At 47.5% G+C, this 19,543-nt stretch overlaps 6 protein-coding genes across 8 annotated transcripts; 3 read left to right on the top strand and 3 right to left on the bottom strand.

Moving 5' to 3' along the window:
• Nucleotides 1-259: 259 nt before the first annotated feature.
• On the bottom strand, nt 260-3,391 carry FOIG_05081 (NAK/BIKE protein kinase; the record flags this gene model as incomplete). The annotated part of the gene is made up of 3 exons (XM_031203471.1): nt 260-2,284; nt 2,334-2,431; nt 2,482-3,391. 3 exons carry the CDS (start codon nt 3,389-3,391, stop codon nt 260-262), a joined length of 3,033 nt encoding a protein of 1,010 aa, XP_031067050.1.
• Nucleotides 3,392-5,457: 2,066 nt separating this feature from the next.
• FOIG_05080 (uncharacterized protein) lies at nt 5,458-8,892 on the top strand. 2 transcript variants are annotated; one of them, XM_031203470.1, is made up of 3 exons: nt 5,458-6,060; nt 6,182-6,247; nt 6,302-8,892. In XM_031203470.1, the coding sequence occupies exons 1-3, from the start codon at nt 5,971-5,973 to the stop codon at nt 6,362-6,364; spliced, it is 219 nt and encodes a 72-aa protein (XP_031067049.1). In that variant the 5' UTR covers nt 5,458-5,970; the 3' UTR covers nt 6,365-8,892. The 2 variants fall into 2 exon arrangements, with proteins under 2 accessions (XP_031067049.1, XP_031067048.1); XM_031203469.1 differs by having other exon boundaries at nt 5,807-6,060; nt 6,182-8,403.
• On the bottom strand, nt 5,807-9,228 carry FOIG_05079 (uncharacterized protein). Of its 2 annotated transcripts, XM_031203468.1 has the most exons (3): nt 9,006-9,126; nt 8,488-8,956; nt 6,408-8,435 (listed from the first exon to the last, which is right to left on the bottom strand). In XM_031203468.1, the coding sequence occupies exons 2-3, from the start codon at nt 8,564-8,566 to the stop codon at nt 6,589-6,591; spliced, it is 1,926 nt and encodes a 641-aa protein (XP_031067047.1). In that variant the 5' UTR covers nt 8,567-8,956; nt 9,006-9,126; the 3' UTR covers nt 6,408-6,588. The 2 variants fall into 2 exon arrangements, with proteins under 2 accessions (XP_031067046.1, XP_031067047.1); XM_031203467.1 differs by having other exon boundaries at nt 5,807-8,435; nt 8,488-9,228.
• Nucleotides 9,229-11,645: 2,417 nt separating this feature from the next.
• Nucleotides 11,646-14,046, top strand: FOIG_05078 (uncharacterized protein; the record flags this gene model as incomplete). Its single annotated transcript, XM_031203466.1, has 3 exons — nt 11,646-11,849; nt 11,907-12,878; nt 12,935-14,046. The coding sequence occupies 3 exons, from the start codon at nt 11,646-11,648 to the stop codon at nt 13,772-13,774; spliced, it is 2,016 nt and encodes a 671-aa protein (XP_031067045.1). The 3' UTR covers nt 13,775-14,046.
• A 694-nt stretch (nt 14,047-14,740) lies between these two features.
• On the top strand, nt 14,741-16,995 carry FOIG_05077 (uncharacterized protein). Its single transcript, XM_031203465.1, has 3 exons — nt 14,741-15,077; nt 15,128-15,365; nt 15,415-16,995. The coding sequence occupies exons 1-3, from the start codon at nt 14,888-14,890 to the stop codon at nt 16,871-16,873; spliced, it is 1,887 nt and encodes a 628-aa protein (XP_031067044.1). The 5' UTR covers nt 14,741-14,887; the 3' UTR covers nt 16,874-16,995.
• Nucleotides 16,996-17,042: 47 nt separating this feature from the next.
• Nucleotides 17,043-18,615, bottom strand: FOIG_05076 (murein transglycosylase; the record flags this gene model as incomplete). The annotated part of the gene is made up of 5 exons (XM_031203464.1): nt 17,043-17,101; nt 17,150-17,573; nt 17,622-17,984; nt 18,019-18,471; nt 18,607-18,615. 5 exons carry the CDS (start codon nt 18,613-18,615, stop codon nt 17,043-17,045), a joined length of 1,308 nt encoding a protein of 435 aa, XP_031067043.1.
• Nucleotides 18,616-19,543: the final 928 nt, after the last annotated feature.

Raw genomic sequence — 19,543 nt, 5'->3', positions numbered from 1 at the left:
CGAATTTATTCTGATGTTGAGTAGTCGCTGTAGAAAGCTTCAATTCCAGCTACAAGCCAAATGGGAGGACCGAAAAAAAATGTTGGGAGATAAGATAAGAAGCTGTCCTGCATATGTGCATAACCCCACCATATGCATGACTTTCACCATCCAGAAACTGGACCTCTTAGTTTACCAGAAACATTCTGGACGCTATGCGCTGAGTATATTCAAATGTATGTGCAGTATGGCAGTTCTAAATCCCTTCACCAATGTCTATTTACCGGCTTGATCCTCCGTTCTGGCCCCCAATCTCTCGCTCAACCATTTCGATCGAACCTAGACTGGGGAACCGTTTGGAAAAGTCCTGAAGGTAATCATCCTTCTCTTTAGCTGTCATGTCCACCATTTGTTGTCCGGGAAATTCAATCAGCTCTTCTGTCGATGTTTGGGCCCGTGTGGGCTTTTGGGGTGACGATGGTCGTTGGCCAGTAGGTAGGCTATTGAGATGCACTGGCTTCTTTGGAGCAGGAGGTTTCGCTGGGGGTTTGGATGTAAGAGCTGGGGGCGCAGAAGATGTCGAAGAAGGACCTCTTGCTTGAGGTGAATCGACCCGTGTTTTTGCCACCATCAAGGGCTTCTTGGGAACTCCAGGAAGAGATTTCTCGGGCTTGTTGCCAGTCTCCGGAACATCAGTGTACTTTCCGTAACCTTGGGCAGTTCTTTGAATGTTGGACGGCTTTTGGTCTTCATTCAAGAGACTTTGAACCCTGTTCTGAATGCTGACAGCACGGGAAACTCCCCCAATACTCTTAGGCGGAACTGGTGGTCCGCGTTGTCCTGCAGCAACCCGCTTTCGATATTCGGCTTGTGCTGCTTCCACGCGCTGTTCCTCTTCCTGGAGCTTCAGCCGTTCCATTTCCCGCCTCATTTCAGGTGTCATGCGATCCTCGTCATCGTGGAAATGGCCATCGTCACTGCGCCCATCAGTTGCCTCGGAGCCCGCGATAGGAGTGAGATCACGGCGTGCCATGTCCCTTTCTGGCGAAGGGATTCTTCCATTGTTAGGGGAGCTGCCTTCAAAGCGCTTAAATGCATCACCGAATTTGCCGGCCAGAATATTCTTGTTACCAGAAAGAGAAGTCAAGCTGGAACGCTTGCTAGACTTAGTCCGCTCCGAATCCTCCAGACTTCTCAAGAACTCCATATCACTCGACGTCCGTGGCTCGTCCGCTGGCTCTTGATAGGGGGAGCGAGACTGGGGCGGTCGGCTTGATGAGCGTGATGCAGCCTCTCTTTCACGCAAGAAATCGAGAGTCGTGCCCTCAAGGTTCGTGCTAGCGGGTCGTGGCCGCGAAGGGGCTGGCGAGGCGCGAGCAGCAGGTTCTAAGAAATCAGCACGAGGACGGCCGCCTTCAAGTGATGGCCTCGATGAAGATGGCTGACGTTCATGACTAGGCTGCTGAAAAGCTGAAATTCTTTGTGAGACGGCAGCACGGGGTTCCTCTGCGTTCCATTGTGCTGCACTTGGGTCAACCTGCCTTGTGGCGCTGCTGGAACGAGAATATTCAGCGATTTCGCGCTGAACAGGCCGTTCCACATCCCGGCTGAACTTCTCAGGTGGAGGTGTCGAGGTCATCGTGCCAGTCGAGACATATCGCGAGTTGGATTGAGAAGAGATCGCCTGTAGCTCGGGGTTGTTGCTAATAATGGATTGCGCCCTGCTAATGTCAGGTCTACTTGGTGCGGACAAAGTCTTAGCAAGCGGGGGCTCCAAGGGAGGTGAAGCAACTGCAGCATGGTGTCCCACAGGAGTGACCGAGTGTGTTCTAGACACTGGCTTCGGTCGAGAAGATTCGGTCTGCGGCGCTGCGAATGCCTCGTCGGCCAGTTTTGCCGTCACTCTTTCGTTCAAATCAGAGGAGGTATTGCCTGTGGGTGAGATAGGTGAGGAGACATCAAAATCGAATTTGGTGCCTTGATCATGCAATAGTGAAAATTGATCGAGGGTAGGGAATCTTGAAGATAATTCGTCAAATCCTTTGGAAGCAGCCTTGGAATCAAGGGCAGCAAATGGGTCTCCCTCAGTCTTCCTCATCGGAGAAGCATCTGGCTTCTGGGCTACCTTGGCTGGAGCCGGTGAAGCCGTCGGTCGTCCTCTTCGCATCGGTACAACATCAGGAATAACTTGCTTCTGAGGTTCGGCTCGCGTAAACACAGCACCCACAGCAGGAGTTTGTTCTGGTTTTGGGGCCTTGGGTTGAGGACTATCGGTTCTTGCATGGGATTGCGGACGACTGTAAATCTGTGACCATTGTTATTATGAATTCTTCTTGGGATAATCGTACACCTACATCTTGAACGGGAACATCACGCCCTTGCATGGCGCATCCTTCCTTTAGGACCTGGAAGATATTCGGTCGATCTTGTAAGTTTTCTCTCAACATTGATGCTGGAACTCTGTCAGTCCTGAAACAAACAACCAGGGCCAACGAGCATTACCTATCAATTTCTTGAGCCTGTCAGAAAATACAGGGTGACTAGGGAATCTGTAACTGGCATTCAAAATTGCCAATTGGCCCTGGTCCTCAAAGGGAGTAGTGTAGTAGCACAGCTTATACAATAAAACTCCCAGTGCCCAAATATCAGACTTTTCGTTTATGGGTTGCTTGCGGTATACATCGATCATCTCGGGACTCCTGTACTGCATCGTGGTGTGCTTCTGTACATCTTCATCCATAAGACGACATTCGGTGACGGTAGTGGGGGCGGGACGAGGTGATGCGGCTGAACCGAAATCGCAAAGCTTGAATCGTTTGGAAGATCCTCTGGCGGTAATAAGAACGTTTTCGACTTTGATATCGCGGTGTAGCAGTGGTGGCTTTAGGTAGTGCATGCACGCGACACCCTCAGCGATGTCGGTGAAGATGTTGAGGATCTCTGGCTCCGTTAGGCGGTGTTGTAGCCTGGTGTTCATGAAATCGATCAAGCCACCGCCATTGCAAAACTCCATGAGCAGAAAAACTTCGTATCCTCCTCCTTGAAGCTCGGAGGCATGCGAGTCGATATATGTGACGATCGGTCGGTGGCCTTTCAGACGCTTCATTGTCTCAACCTCGATGCGCATGCCCCGCAAGGTATCCTTATCGGGGACCGCAACTCGCTTCAAGACAGCCTGATCGGTGCCATCGACAGGCTTGGCCAGCTTGACGAGGTAAACATGGGCGAAGCCTCCCTCGGAGAGGTATTTCTGAATCACCACGCGGTGGCTGCCAACCTGGATCTTGGTGCCTGGGGCGAAGGTACCAGCCGGAGCGCCTCCAGGGATGGCCACAGGAGAGCCGTAAGGGGCGTGATGATGATGCTTGTTGGGCATCATATGCGCAGGAGGATATTGGCCGTGTGAAGCCATCGTGAGCGGGAATATAGACGATTATTGACGATGACAGTTGAGGAGGATTTCGAGGGTGAGGGAGATGACGGCGACCCCGTCCAACAGGGAGCGAGCTTGAGCCAAGGAGCCAAGAAAGCGTCTGGCGGTCGAAAGGGGGTCGAGGGGATTCGATCGGGCCAGAATTGAAGTAAAAGGAACGGCAAAACTGGCAATTCAAGTCATCGGGATCAAACAAATGCTAAGTATAAGAGTGATTTAGAACGGTCGCATCGTCAAAAACACATGGCCCCTTGGCAAGTTGTTGGAGGTTGCAGGCCTGGCCTAACTATCATAGGTTCGGTGCTCAGTGGCTTAGTCCCCGGATCAAGGAACTCCACTGCCACCTCACATTCCACTCCATCTTCTTATTCATTGTTTCAACGGCGGGGAATTGTCGGTAAATCCCAAACTCCAGATGTCGAGATCTAACTTTATTCCAATTGAATATCTTACCATTTAGTTTTGCGTACTGCTATATAACCGTATTGCAATTATATAAGTATATATCCAAGTACGTATCAACACAGGGTATTCTTGTTGAGTTCTTTAATCCTGTGACCACCACGTTTATGAATGACCCTGTTAGCTTCATGTTTCATCCAGCTGACAATCGATGTTTCGCTACGAAATTGATACAACCGCGGGTAAGGATGTGCTTCCCGCAGTTTTAGCCTGCTTCCTTGCACAATGTGATTGTGTTGGTCGTTGCTTGAACCTTGGCTTATTGTCAGTAATTGGCACCTCAGTGCCTCCTTTTCTGTCATCACATTCATGATAGACCTCTGAGGAGCATCCTTATCGGTAATTTGGAAAAGGGAGAAGTTACATAGAAAGCAAAATAAGTTTATCTCAACGATTGATCGACGGCTACCGATCGCTTTCGTTCATCAAGGCGATATTACTTTGCGCATCATAAATTCACTTACCCTATACTGAGTCCTCGAATCTTCGTTGGTTTTGCATTCGGTCAAGTCTCGGGGCGTTCTACATGCCTGATTCATCGATTTATTTGAACGGATTATATGCTTTGTATCGCACTCATATCTTTACTATATGGATGTCGCTAGGTCAGCTTTGAACAATCAGTTGACGGGGTACATAGTTGAATATTCATGTATTAAACTTTCCTTCGTCACACAAGGGTAATGTCATAAACGTTAAACAGTTCCAGGCGAGCTTTGTATACATAATTTCATGGCACTGCCGACTATATAAATCACTCACAGAGGTTATATATCGTTTGAACACGACAGAAAGAGGATTATGTCTATAAGCCATTCGAGCATATGTCAGTCCTGCTGCTGCCCTGAGCAAACAGTCAGCTTCATCACAAGATAGGTAAGACTGGGTAAGATCAAAGTATGGGCTATTGGAATTTTGTATCCGATGAATGCTTCATGGATATAGCAATCTAACTTCTAGGTCCTTCAGTCGTTCACTATAACCATTGGCATGGGCCATGAAGGTACTGTCAAAAGAAATTCAAGGAGGAGACGAACTATTCTTCAAGTTTATTTAATTATCGCATAAAATAATAATTCAAGAAGCTCCTGCGTTAAATCACACCAACCTTCTCTTAAACTTCGAGTTAACCCATTTATTTACAGCCTCAGCTTTGACGTTGTCGCAGTGGCTTAACTGACAGATTACGCACACGTTCCCCGCCGTGATAACCGTGCCAATCTGCCAGATAGACTCTAAGCCATGATCAATGACTCGGCCGAACCGACACAGCTATTCTTAGAAAGAACTCGCAATTCAATACGTGTATCAAGAGGAAAAGCCTCAATCCGAACACCGAGAAAGTGGCTCTCTATAGTTTCTAGAATATGTAACATTACAGAAGAGCCAGAGATTAGGCTTGTTCCAGAACACGCTGGTTTGCGAGCAGGGGTCCGCCTGCAACCACTCAGTAGTTCCCGTCAGGCATACGTCATTGTTTCTTCTGCTCAGGCTATTTTTCGCTATGTCTTTTTCAGCCCGGGGCATCGGGCGTGCCGTCCGTGGAGCGGTTCGCATCAGCAGTCACGCATAAGTGGGAGACTTATGCAGTACTTGACAGGTGCAGAATCTGTGATGTGAATGGGTAGTATCTCTCAAGTCATGATGGTGTCGATAGTTGCCGAATTATGATGTCTTGCAGTAGACGAATCCTCAGTAGAGTGACTCCCATGTGGGCTCCGGCTGACCTCGCCCGGAGGTCACGGCACCGAAGGGCCATGGACATGGACATGGACATGGTCATGTTATTGTTGGGGATGAGTCCATGTGCCGTGTTGAAGGGAAAATCCAATGCTAATCCTGTCAGCCCCAAATCCTGACGCCTCGTTTGAGTCAATGGGGCCCGCCTCTAATGGACCGTGGACCCTGTCCTGTAGAATCAGCTGCTTGAGAGCGAGAGCCTTATAACAACAACGTTGCGCTCTTTGTCCTGGCCTGATTTTCATCCTTCTTTTTTCAACCCACCGTGATATAGAACATCAACTGCTTGTCTATAAACCTCTATTCTTATATACGCCAATCAATCCAGTCGTATACTCTTGATTACAACAGTCGATATGCCTTCTACTACTTCTTCGGCCATGCAAATGCCCCGCGAACCGGCCCCCGCAGCGTTCCCTACCGAACGAACCAGCACCGAACAGCCGGTATGTCACCCACGAACCTCCGGCTTGGCTTCTACCAAGTCTTCCCAATCGCCGAGACACGACAGCCATGCATTGAATTTCAAACATCGTGAATCATGATTGACTAACCCGTTTTCAACAGCGCCCAGTTCAACCCATGACAATGGAACAGCCTGAAATGAGCATGCGAGGAGGCAAAGACGGTGGTGTAAGAAAAACCAATTCTTCATTCGACTCTGCAATATTTACTAACATCTTGAAGGCTATCTGTTGTGGTATCTGCGCCGGTCTTTGCTGTTTCGAATGCCTAGACTGCTGCTGTTAAACAATTTCAATGGGCAAGGATATCATAGAGTAAAGCTCTGGCGTTCAGGCACGATTTACTGGGAGGACAATGTAAAGGGATACCATCTTTGGCTAATGATACGACGATTTTGATAGCTTTGTCTTCAAATAATACCTCGTTCGAATATTTAATTTACGGCCATTCTCTCATCGCTTCGTTCAGTCATGACAAGTCTAAACGCGAGTCCCTAAACCATACCCGCTCTACACGACCACGCCCTCCAATCGCTTTACCACGTCCTCATAAAATTTCATAGATAACTTTTCAGCAACTTCATCTCGTGTCTCATCATCTCCATCATTTAGTCCCAAATCCTTGCCTCCAGCCAAACACTTCCGTGTTGCATCTTCAAATCGCTCTCCCATGTCAGCACCTAATGCTGCGACTCGGTCTTCCTCTAGTAGAGCCTCTCGAACACCACGCACAACATCAGGTCTCCCGCGCGCACGCCGTATATCGATACTTAGCACGTCCTCAACCGGCCGCCAATGTGCTAATTCGACCAGAATGACACCCAGGCTATAAATGTCGAAGCTCTTCTTCGAACGCTCTCTATCTCGCCGACGGTTTGATTGGGCGTTGGGATGTCGGTATAGATCATGCTCTGCGTCATCTCCTGGGGCATCAGTCATCTCATCTGATCCCCCAGGTCGTGAAAAATCGAAGCCTGAGAGACATGGTTGGCGGTAGTCTACGTGGCCATCACGTGTCCGGAAGAATAACACATTATGACTGCGAAGACCCTTGTGTAGCCAGTGTACAGCATGAAGGTAGAGGAGACAATTGCTGATAGCGTGTGCCAAGTATACTCGTTCTGTAACACGAGGCTTGCGGACCTTTGGGTCTTGAAGAAGCTCACGGAGCGAAACAGGTGGGAGTGAGGTCTGTAGATTATCGTCGGATGGCCGCTCGAAGATGAGGCCGAGTCTTCGATCTAGAATATCAACGTCATCCTCGGGGATGTTGGGATCAGCTTTATCGAAGAACCCCAGACAGTGAGGAGTGCGAAAGGCCTCGGGCTTGGGACTATGGTTCAGCAAAGCAGCAAGTTTTCGGACTCTCTCAATGATATCGGTCTTTGATAGCGAACCTGGTTGGGTATCTGTATTGTCATAGTCCTTCCACTCAATCCAAACCTTCTTCTTGCCTTCTGCTGTCTTCATGAAAGCCTCACACCGTGGAGCATCTGATTCATCCACCTCAGGGTCTAGCTCTATGAGGTATCGAGGGATGAATAGATTGCGCTGATGACCCGGCTTTGCAAGATCGAGGAACTTTGCAGCAGCTTCGTCAAAGACTGCTGGACTATCTGACTTGGGATCGATAGTCTCATTGAAGGCCTTGAACTTGGCTAATCTTGACAATTGCCGCAGAGCGTCGGCATTGGCCTCCCTTTCCAGTTTGGACATTTGCGACGGTCCAACCCGGGAACCTGCATCGAGCTGAGACTTGAGAGCTAACACAAGATGACTCAGATCGGCTATCTTGTGATGGAGCAATAATACTCCACGGTTGGTGTCCTGTACAGTATTGCGAATCTCGACCTGTAAGGAGTGATCGAGGATATTTGTCATGTTGTCATTGAGAACTGAAAACTTGGCCAGCAACTTTTCAAATCCTTGCTTGTCAAATGAAGTCCACCTTAACCTAGTAAGGCTTTCTGATGATTTAGACTTGAGTCCAGCCATTGCTTTCTTGATGAAGTTCCGCTTCTTTTCACTCATAGGATAGTTTGATAGCTTGGCATCCTTTTCCGGAGCATCCAAAACACCATCTTTATCCACAACCGCGGAGAGATTATTGTGCTTCTGCTGGTACTCTGTGAACTCATTGAAGAGGCACTGAATTTGGACAAGCAGATCAATTACAGTCTGGCGGTGAAGATTGAATACGTTTGAGTTGAGAACCTTGTCTTGGTTCTTGGCATCAAGGTCAAGCAGGCCAGAAGCTTCACTCCAGCAAAACAGGCGCTGCTGTTCCATCCTGAGACGGAGATTGAGATATTTGCACTCATCCTCATAGCCCAATGCCGTAACAAGAAGCTGTATCCCTAATGGATGTCAATTTCACATGTTATGCTGGTTACGATGAGCTAGAATTACCTTGAATACATCCAGTGTAGACCTGGAGGCTGATGGAAGCAACTCCCAGCGCCAAGCCGGCAAGGGATACAGGGTCCATCGCGCCCTACTGCAGCTTATTTCAGGGCTCTTGGGAGAGAGGCTGTGCGGCTGAGCAGGGTCTGAGGCGGCCGACGAACTCGCTGTGATGGATGTGATAGAGTGACCTCTTGTCACTGGGTGGTTCAGGAGCTAAAAATTATTTGACACTGCGGGGGATCATGCGAGGTCGGAATGAGGTGATGATTGGTGGGAGCTATGATTAGCAGCCCGGAGATAGAAGGGAAAGACAAGAACGGAGATGATGATTTGGATGCTAATTGATGTCGAATATGGAAATCCGTAAATGCGGCCAATGACATTCCTCCTACAACAGTTATCGACTCGTTCGGATCCTTCAACAGGGCTGCAATTGACTCGTGCACTCTTCGTCTATCTATCTCGTCGATCACTTTTTCGTATTAGCGACGCACGCCGTGTCGTGTAAGCAACCCCGTTACCATGAGTAAGGGGCGTATAAATGCCGAGAGGACCCGAATTGCCATGGATCGGATGTACATGAATCCTTCGAGACCAGGGTCCTTAAGCAACTGCCATTTACGCTTCATGCATGATCTTCTTAACGCCGGTAGTTTGCGAAGTTGAGAACTGACTCGAAGTTTGTGAGGCCAGTCATGTTACATTACTCTGGAACCTGAGTTGGAAATTGTTAAGCAGACCGCCTACAGGACTTGAGTAAACGGTTGCCTACAGCACTTCATGTTCAGCTTCTCTCAACCCATGTCTTAAGCTTAACTCAATATGGAATATCCTGTCACCAGAAGCTACAATATGATTCGTTAGGATTTAACTCGGATTGTAGTTGTAGATCTGGATGTTACATGCAGACGGCTTCTCCGAGATGTTAAACACCAAGCTACGCTACATGATGGATGTTTGTTTTAAGGTTGATGTTGGCAGCTTTAACCATCTTGTGAGTCAGCTTGCGGGAAATAAAGACGCCATTTCTCAAATTCCGCGTCAAGTTAGACCAATTGTATTTTTGGAAGTCTTGTCAACGTCTTCTAATTCTTACTAATTATGGAGTTGATCCTCATCAGCTCTCAGTAAGCCATCCAATATCCCGGGTACGCGGTCCGTAATAGATGCCGCAACACCGCTTGCGGGCCGCAATTCATTGCTTTTGGTCTAGATATCTTCGAAGCTAGTTCTGGAATTGCGTGGCTTACTGGCTCAGGTAAGCGTAAAAACGTGGCTTAAGTTGACTCCCACTCCCGCGGCCTTGAACTTCCGCAGAGCTGGACCTCGCAGCGTTGCATTACCTTGCCGACACGATTTCCGGTGCCTTGTAACGGCTTGGGGAGGATACCCACACACCTGACAAGCTGCACCATGACCTCTGGTGAATGCAAGATTAGCTTAGCAAAAGCTTGGGTAATAGCAGCACTTCAGCCAGCCAGTTATGATGCTATGCAATGATATGATGTTTGGTGCTAAGAACTAAGGTTTAAGGATCAGACCTTGGGTGAAGCCATAAGCACGACGATAGCCTCCTAGTATTGTTAGACTCGCATATAGTTGCTAGAGTTGACATCGAGGCAGTGTGCCCGGGACATATGAGTGCCGGCCTTCACACCCACAGACATGTCGCAGCCACGAAGCCAAGACGAAAAGAATGCAAATACCTCTCATCCCTGTCCTTCTAGTATGCCAAGCCCAAAATGTCGGGATGCGGCAAAGGCGTACATGCTGCATCATGCTCGGTACTGGAATGGGATGAGGATCGTCTAGATGGGAAGCAAGTGACATGCTGCTTTGTGTTGTTCACTCAATATTCTGAAGCAATGAAACCTGCATGGCCGTTTATAGAAATGGATCAACTTGTACGAGCTGACTGATCTGATTGGTCCATGTCAGAGCTGCCATTCACTTAGACACACCCTTGTGCTGGTAGCTCCGTCTCTCTAATATAACGCCCGCAAGTTAGTCGTTATAAGCTCCTGGAGATAATCATCTAGTCCCATGTTAAAGCCTCGGGTTTACTTAGTAATTGTAACTAGCCTCTAAAACTGTGCTTCACAAGGCGAGGCTAGATAGCCAGCTAAGAGAGCTTTGCACCATTTCAACAATGTGGCACCGACAGTTTGGGCGGGCGTCCGCTAGTTTGGTTAACCTTACTGGCTGACATGAGTCTCTGTCTGCATTTCGAGGTCGGACCAAGCCTACCCCTGTCATCTTTGAACATGTGCGGCACAACCGAATACAATGGTAACGCAAGCGGATAATGCAAGTGGCAGAATGAAGAGGAGGGAGTAGGGAGTATGACCCCCAATCTCAAATAGTTACTTGTTCCATGATCCCTAAACTACCGCTGTTTGCCAGTGCTAGGGCTGAAGATGGTCCCTGTAAGATGCTTGGCTGTATACCGTTTGCCCAGATGGAAATGCCGGGTTCCGTACATAGCCCTCCGAGTGAAGCATGATGATATCGAGACTGGCGCTTAAATGCCCTATTTGGACATGGTACCAGGGTTGCTTTCGAATCATTCGGAGATTCGGCTCGTTCATCAGTGACATGACGTTGTTCTGTGCCTGAGGAAGAATATCTATAACAGGCAGACCATGCGGAAGCGTATTCGTTTCGAAGTATTATTAATCTTCTTCCATCTTCTTCGCAGGTTCCATTTCCCTCTCAAGTCTATACCAGCAGACATCTCAAGTGAGAGTTGATTATTCAACAAACATCGTCACCTCGGATCACTTGCGCCCTTCAGAGATATTGTCTTTGGCGCCCTAGCAAGGTTCACTTATAGATCTGAGCCAAGCGGCCGCCTTATTTAGAAAGCGGCATTCAAGATCTGAACTCGACTAAGACACAGTCAGCACCTGTACTAAGTCCCATCATTAAGTCAACTACCGGCAAAGCCTCAATCTCGAAATACCCACTATTGGCTTATATCGAAACTCGAATTCACCTCTTGAAACCACTAGCAATCCTCCGAGAAGCACTCATCAATGGACGAAAGAAGGAAGACTTTCTCTGGAACTCATTCCGAGTTCTCCTCGCCGTTTCCCTCTCCCCAACCTTACTCATTCTATTCTGACCCTCTGAACACATCGTACATGTGGTATTCCCCGACAATGAACTCCAGAATCTCATTCCACCAGACAATCTCGAACTCAAATAGAGAAGATACATACTCGGGAAATGATGAACTGTCTTCCAACTCAAATTCGCCCAGCTCTGGTGTCGATGGGAGGGCTTCACCTTGTGGATCAACGTCTACAACGGCTGAGAGTAGTCGTATGAGCGTTACTTCTGTCCCAGCTGCTTGTTTGGCTTGTGTAAGTACTGTCTCTTGGATTGAGGTAGAGCCGCTGTTAACATCATTTCTCTCTCAGAGGGGCAGACATTTGAAGTGCGATGGTGTAAATCCTTGTTCTCGCTGCCTTAGTTCTGGCTCTGACTGTGTCTATGTTGCTTCAAGACGAGGCTACAAAGGCCCTCGCAGAAACACCGTTCAAAAGCCTGGCAAGAAACATGGCGTATCTCCAGCTCGAACAAGAACACGCAGTGGCGAAAGCTCAGTGACATCAAGACCAGAACGTTCTGCTTCACTGGGCTCATCCTTATTTTTGAGTCCTAATATGGGCGACGACATGTTTAAATCGCCATTATCGACACCTTTCCTCGACCCTGCCTTGGATGCTAGCAACAGCATGGAGAGCGATATGTCTTTCTTCGGGCCTTACGATCCAGCAGATACATCAACTGATATGTTCAACTTGTTCACGAGTCCACAGCATGAACATGTCGTGACGCATGTCCCTGCACTGACTCTACCCGAACGCTGTATAGACTCGTTTTACAACCATTTCCATGCCGCGCATCCTTTTGTGTTCCCGAAGGAGTCACTTCTGATGATCTCTCACGAGAGTTCTGTGATGCCCGTACTCGCTGTAATGCGCTGGATTGGCTCATTACATATTCCAGCATGTTCAGAGCGGGGCCGTTTCTTCCAGGAAGCTCATCAACTTATATACGAACCGCGTCGTCGAAAGGACGGGTTCCTTGTACAGGCTTTGTTACTCCTTCTGATCGGGTTGGATGGACAAGGCCAACAGGACCAAGCTCGACAAATATTATCTGGACTCGAGAGAATTTCTGTGGATATTGGTCTCAATACGAGATCATATGCGACTACTTACGGGAGAGGTATTCCAATGATGGAAGAGAGCTGGAGGCGGACGTGGTGGGAGCTTTTCATTGTGGACGGGCTAATCGCTGGAGTCCATCGAAGTACGAACTTTTTGCTGTTCGATGTAGCTTCTGATGTTGCCTTGCCTTGCGAGGAATACGAATATCTGTCTGGTGTAAGATATTAATTTCTTCATACGGTAGAATCTCTCTGACACGATTGCCTGTATAGGACATTCCCGAGCCAATGTATCTCAGGGATATGAATGAGAGTGACTTCTCCGGTACAAGCCAGGAGTTTTCATCTTTCGCGTATCGAATACAAGCGACTCAAAACCTCGGACGGCTCTTGAGAATCCCTCCCGTTTCTGGACCCGACGACGAAAGCCTCAGAAATATTCAGACGATGTTGACGAGTTGGCGAGTCAGCTTACCCAAGTCAAAGGCAGACGCTTTACGGCAATATGGCCATTTTGATGAGATGCTCTTTCAAGCTCACATGATAACCCATGCTACCTCGATTCTGCTTCATCAACCATACTCACAGCTGAACTCAATATTGAGCCAGTCAAACAACCAAGCCGACCAATATGATTCTGTGTCGTCAAGAGACGATTTCAACAATCATACGAAGAACATAATACAAGCCGCAACAGAGATCAGCAAGCTTGTCACCCATCGTGTCTCGCTACTTTCTCACAGTCACTTCTTCAGTTACGTGGTTACAATGTCATCTATAATTCACCTCAACAGATGGGCTATATTTACACCCGATACCGAGAACAATTTACGCCAGGTGCTCCGCCTCAACATTGGTGCCCTCTCACGAATGTCTTTAGTATGGAGCGCTTCAGAGCGAGAGAGTAGTTCTGTGAAGAGCATGGCTCGAAGCATCTACCAGGTCAAGAAGCAGCATAGGGTATTGCCCCAGTTTTGGATCAGTATGACTCATGATGAAGCGATGGATAGGATTGCGGCGGACGACGCTATGATTCACGAGTTTGAGGATATGCAGGTTGTGCCTGGTATGATGGGTCATTGGACCGATCCTGAGAACAAGCAATGGAATTAAACACTACAGGGCTTCCAAGAAAGAATTGTGCTTGAAACTTGATTTAAAGCATGGCGTTTTGGCTGGTGGCTTCGAGCAGAGAGACTTTGATGCTTTGTTGCAATGGACAAGATGCACAGATGCAAAGAAGTACATGTGTGATGAGAAGTAGTTAGACTGTTAATTATGTACAGAGTATTGTAGCCCTATTTAGAAATTTGAGGATACATGTTATTTCCGGCATGGCATCTATTTGTACGATATCTCTGTGACGTGAGAATGCTGAGTTGAAGAGGAGGAAGGCCGGATAAGTCGGCTTGACTCTCAGATATCAAAGACACGGGATTTCTAATGTAGATCAAGAATAAGCTTTATATTCTTGCCGTCGCTGTTTAAAACGGCCCTCGGCGATGTCGAGTCTTCGGCTCGTCGGCGACCCTGGTCGAGACTCAGCCCTATTACTCGGGAATTATGCTATCACGAGCCAATCACATGAAGGAGCCAACAAGTCGGGACGGATTCAGGAACTGGGTAAAATCTTACTCAGAAGCTGAATTCACATGCATGGGTAATACGAAAAGAAATAATCTAGACCCCGAGATTGCTTACATGCATATGGGTCCAGTTTCACCCACCACCTGCAAGCTTGCGATTACCTGATAATCCGGCAGTTGGTCACTATACATACAGAGAATCTAGATATGAGAGATGAGCCGGATCTCGGATATCGGCATTCCTCCTCTGCTTCTTGTTTATCGTCCGCTTCCATTCGGAGACATGTTCAGCTTTAACAGGCTGTAGAGCAATAAAAGCAGTGACACATTCGTCAGCTCAAAGTCCCAAAATGGTAGTGGCGGAGTTTGAGTAAGCAATCAAATTTTACCAGCCGCGCACCTTTTGCTTCAGCTGAAAATTGGTGGATGACACGGGCTATAGCCAAGACGCCGAAAGATGAGACAGTCTCTCTTCTGTCCTCTTAAATTGATTTCTCCTGGTGACTGCAGTGTTTTCTCATATATAAAAACCCAAGGTGCAAATTGTCTTTTCTTGACATCACTGAAACACTCAATTGCTACATTCACTGGTGCTCTCTAACCCCCTTTATCTCCACTACTTAATCGTGAAGCCATCAAAATGACAGTCCGTAAGTTATCCGACTTGGACAACAGCATGGACTCAGAGCAACGCCCTGTCGCAGAGAAGCATCTTCTCAACACCACAATCAAGAATTTCACTTGGCGCAACGTCACTGTAACAGTCAAAGACAGAGAGACAAAACAGCCCAAGGCAATTGTTGATAGTGTCGAAGGGATAGTCGAAGCAGGTTTGTGGTGACCGCCATTCTTCAGTGATACCAAGCTAATGAATTTACAGGCGAGATTTGCGCCCTTATGGGTCCTTCAGGTTGCGGAAAAACAACACTTCTTAACGTACTAGCACGCCGTCCAACGAATGCAAGCAGTGTTGAAGCAGAAGTCAACATCAACGGAAGCCATTTATCACTTGCCGAGTTCAGAGAAGTTTCGTGCTTCGTTGAACAGGAAGATGCTCTCATTGGCTCGTTAACTGTTCGAGAAACCCTCGAGTTCTCATCGCGGCTCGCCAGCTCGAGGTAAGCATCTTGTATGCTCAGCTTCCAGATAGTATCTGACCTTGGATAGCTCTTTGTCTAAGAAAGAACGAATCGTCCGCATCAACAACCTCCTTGAGTCTTTCGGTCTAGTCGAACAAGCCAACACTCTTATTGGAACGCCCATTCGCAAGGGTATCTCAGGTGGTCAGAAACGTCGAGTCGGTGTTGCGAGTCAACTCATCACTAGTCCCAAGCTTCTCTTCCTCGATGAACCTACGAGTGGTCTCGACTCAGCTGCCAGTTTAGAAGTTGTTAAATATCTTCGCGACGTGGCCGAGCGCAACAACCTTATCGTCATCTGCTCTATCCATCAACCATCCACTTCGACCTTCAACTTGTTCGACAAGTTGCTCCTCCTCTCTGGTGGAAAGACCCATTACTTCGGACCTGTAAACAGTGTTGCGGCATACTATGCCGAAGTTGGATCACCGCTACCTCAATATGTCAACCCTGCCGAGCATCTTCTTGAGCTGGTCAACATTGATTTCGCCCAGGATAGAGGCGAGGCATCACGAGACTTGGAAACACTTCAAGCCGCGTGGCAAAACTCACGACATGCCAGTGAAGTCAACACTGCAATCAAGTCTGCCGAATCTTCGGGTGGTGACTGGAACATCGATACAATTGAGAAGAGGCCTAGCATGTTTAGTCTTACTATGACTCTCCTCCATCGAAGCTTCATCAAGAGTTATCGAGATGTCGTAGCCTACGGCATTCGTATCGCTATGTATCTTGGTCTCGCTATCATGATGGGCACTGTCTGGGTGAGACTCGATCCTGCACAAGAGTCTATCCAGCCATTCATCAACGCTATCTTTTTTGGCTCAGCCTTTATGAGTTTCATGGCAGTAGCTTATGTCCCTGCTTTCATTGAGGACAGGCTTCAATACGTCAAAGAACACCACAATGGCCTTTACGGAGCAGCGGAACTTATTATATCCAACTTCTTCATCGGCGTTCCTTACCTGTTTCTTATTTCTATTCTATTCTCGGTCATCTCATACTGGCTTTCCAACTTCCAGCCAACTGCAAAGGCCTTTTTCACCTGGGTTCTGTGGCTGTTCCTCGATCTACTCGCTGCAGAGTCACTTGTTGTCTTTATGACATCCCTATTTCCTAGCTTCGTCATCTCCCTCGCACTGGTGGCCTTTGCGAATGGTCTGTGGATGTCTGTTGGTGGCTTCATGGTTCCTCCAACTATCCTTAATGTCTTCTACAAATACGTCTTCCACTACTGGGATTACCAGAAGTATGTGTTTGAGGGTATGATGGTCAATGAGTTTGCGGATCGAGTGTATAGCTGTGGTGATGGATGCCGTTGCATGTATCAGTCAACCCTGGCGGACCAGTGTATGATCGACGGACAGGCTGTGTTGAACCAGTATGGATATTCGAACGGACATATGGGACGAAATGTTGGCATTATGATTTCAATCATTGCTGGATACCGACTGGCATCATGGCTGGTTCTAGTATTGAGGAGGTAATTACGTCTGTACTGGAACACAAGTTTTATCGGTATATCGTCACAAGGTCAATTCAGTCTTATATAGCGATGGTTTAATCGGGCTTTAGATAAAAAGTGCAATAAATATTAATAAATAGCATCAATAAGTTCTTGTATCGTGTTTCCTAAAGTTCACAAGATGTAGTTCGTCAACAAACACTGGGAAGGGAGTCGAGGTCTTTGGGAATCACGCCAGCTCTCGCCGCATCTACTACTATCAGTGATCGTGTCGTACGTTTTGGAAATCGGAGCTCACCTCTATAAGACCAGCGATAGTCATCACCAAGACTAGCCTCCCAAGTCCAAAAGACCCATCCAAGAGTATTCTCTTCATATGCATGCACCTGAGCAGAGAACCACTTGGTGTAAAACTCCTTCTGAGTCTGAGGATTCCAAGCATCAGTCTTCTCAACATCATCGGGCACAGCTAGTGACCATTCGCCAACAATCGTGGGGCCGTCAGTGTTGCGATCATCGGAACAAGATTTCTTGATGTACGCGCCATGGGAAGCTTCAACACTCGTATCCCACTTGAGGTATCGATGGTCGTCGAAAGCCGTGAATGAGGTGTCCCTGAGGAACTCGGTTGGCTTTCCGCTGCCCCATAGAGAACCCATCATATGGATATGAAGGCGGTTGTTGCTGGTAACCTTGAGCTTGTCCTCGACCTTGCGAATTGCCTATGGATCGTTAGTATCATATTATGTCGATGATCAGATAGTAAGTACACTGCAGGCCTTGGGATAATAGGTCTTTCGCAACGAATCAACGGCCTTGTCCCAGTTCAGCGGCTCATTGACTAACCCAAGCATGCCAACATTGCGATACTCTTTCTTGGTGTGGATTATGTCGGTCATCCACTCGAGCCATTCGATCGCGCGCCCATAGTTATAGTCACTATAGAACCCAACTGTCGGAGCATATTGACCCGTAAAGGGCTGGTTTGATTCTTGAGCACCCGGGACACCGTGTAGGCTATTTTTACAGTTAGCATATGCTATGAACTTGTTGAGAGAATGATGTAGAAGCCTCGATCGCTTGCCCAACCACAGAGTTGAGTCAAGTATTCCAAACCACCCTCCAAATGTTAGCTACAGCATATCAAGAAATGATATTGTCATGTACCTTGGGGAAGTGCTCTGAATCATCAACCAGGTCTTCCTTTAGCCAATACCCTAGAGGCACACGAATAGTATTCAGGCCATAGCTCAACATCTCGTCGAGATCGGTTTGATTAATCCAGCGTTTCCAATGAGCTTGAAAGTTTTTGTCCGTAATATCTTGTCCTTTGTTCATGACACAGTCAAAGTCGGACTTTTCCCCCTCACAACCTGTGTTGGCCCATTCTTGGCTATCGATCCAGGGCTCATAGATGAAAAGAGACCCGAGGTTTACTCCCCGGATCTTTTTGGTCGCTGGAAGCCACCTTTTGTTGTTCGGCTCTGTTCGAAGAGGGTATACAAAGGTTTCATTGTCACGCTCGTTCAAGGCATGAGGTTCAGTATTAGGAAGCCATGCATTAACAGACGTAGTAAGGACCGCAGCGGCGGTGATAAAGGCAGATGTCCGTATCTCAAACTACGCAGAAGTTAGTTAGAGAGTGAAGAATAGAATTTGATGTTAGGACATTTCTTCACTTGTAGGCCATTTCGTTCGAGTGAAACACATGTTAGTAACATAACAAGGGGAATTGTTCATGCTTTCAGAGCACACCACTATCATTTGATGCTCTGTGGCTGTGCCCGTAAGCTGGTTCGTAGGATCAGGATTCAGTCTTAAATAAACGATATTACATGGGTGTAATACACGCTGAGGAAACACAATAGACCTCTTGCGAGTTTATAGGTAGCCCTAAGGGATCCTCTCTTCAAACTCTAGATTCCAAGGACTGGGACTCATAATCACAAGAGAAAGGCTTGTGAATTCAACACAAGATTCCAAACTTACAGAAATTCTGGAGCATTTCTTTCCTTTGTTGGCACATTTCGTCTCAACCCTTTGACAACCCATGTTGCCATGTTGGAGGAAATGGTGGAGAAGCATCAAAGGACGGTTTCATAAGAACTTGTTTCACTAATCAGCTGGCTTTCATTAGTGAAGGACGAAAGAAAGGAACGATTTGTGCATTTCTTGGCTGCATAAATGGTGCATTTGTCTGTGGAGAGATCTTTGGTGCGACTCTGTGGCAGCTTAGCTGCATGACCTTGTAGATCCCGGCAGCACAATAGCATAGACTTCAGATTTTACATCTCTCAGGTAACCAAAGCTTTGACTTCTCAGTAAGTTGAGCACTGCGTAATATGTAGCATCATCCCAAGATCATGGGAACCTAGACTGCATTTTTCAGGTACCATCGCAACGGATCATACGGAACTTGGGCCGACATGTCGTAACAGCGCACGGCCTGGGGCGTATTGCATCAGGCTGCGAACTCCTAGTGGTTCAAACAGCCTCATGATGAAAAGCTTGACAAGTGTCAAATCGGAGCCGAAGCACATTGCAGTTTTGAGAAATACTATGTGGGTTCTCTGATCGAGCACAGAGACGGTGAAGAACGAGGCGAGTCATACTTGAGTACCGAGAGGGACTAAATGTTTAGAAAGCAAACCCGGATCGAGGTTTTTCTCAGATTGAATTAACTTTAGGGTAC

The sequence above is a fragment of the Fusarium odoratissimum genome, assembly GCF_000260195.1.
Source record: "Fusarium odoratissimum NRRL 54006 unplaced genomic scaffold supercont1.6, whole genome shotgun sequence".
Taxonomy (NCBI): Eukaryota; Fungi; Ascomycota; class Sordariomycetes; order Hypocreales; family Nectriaceae; genus Fusarium; species Fusarium odoratissimum.
The sequence above is the reverse complement of the archived record's forward strand: the minus strand, read 5'-3'. Positions and strand labels throughout refer to the sequence as shown.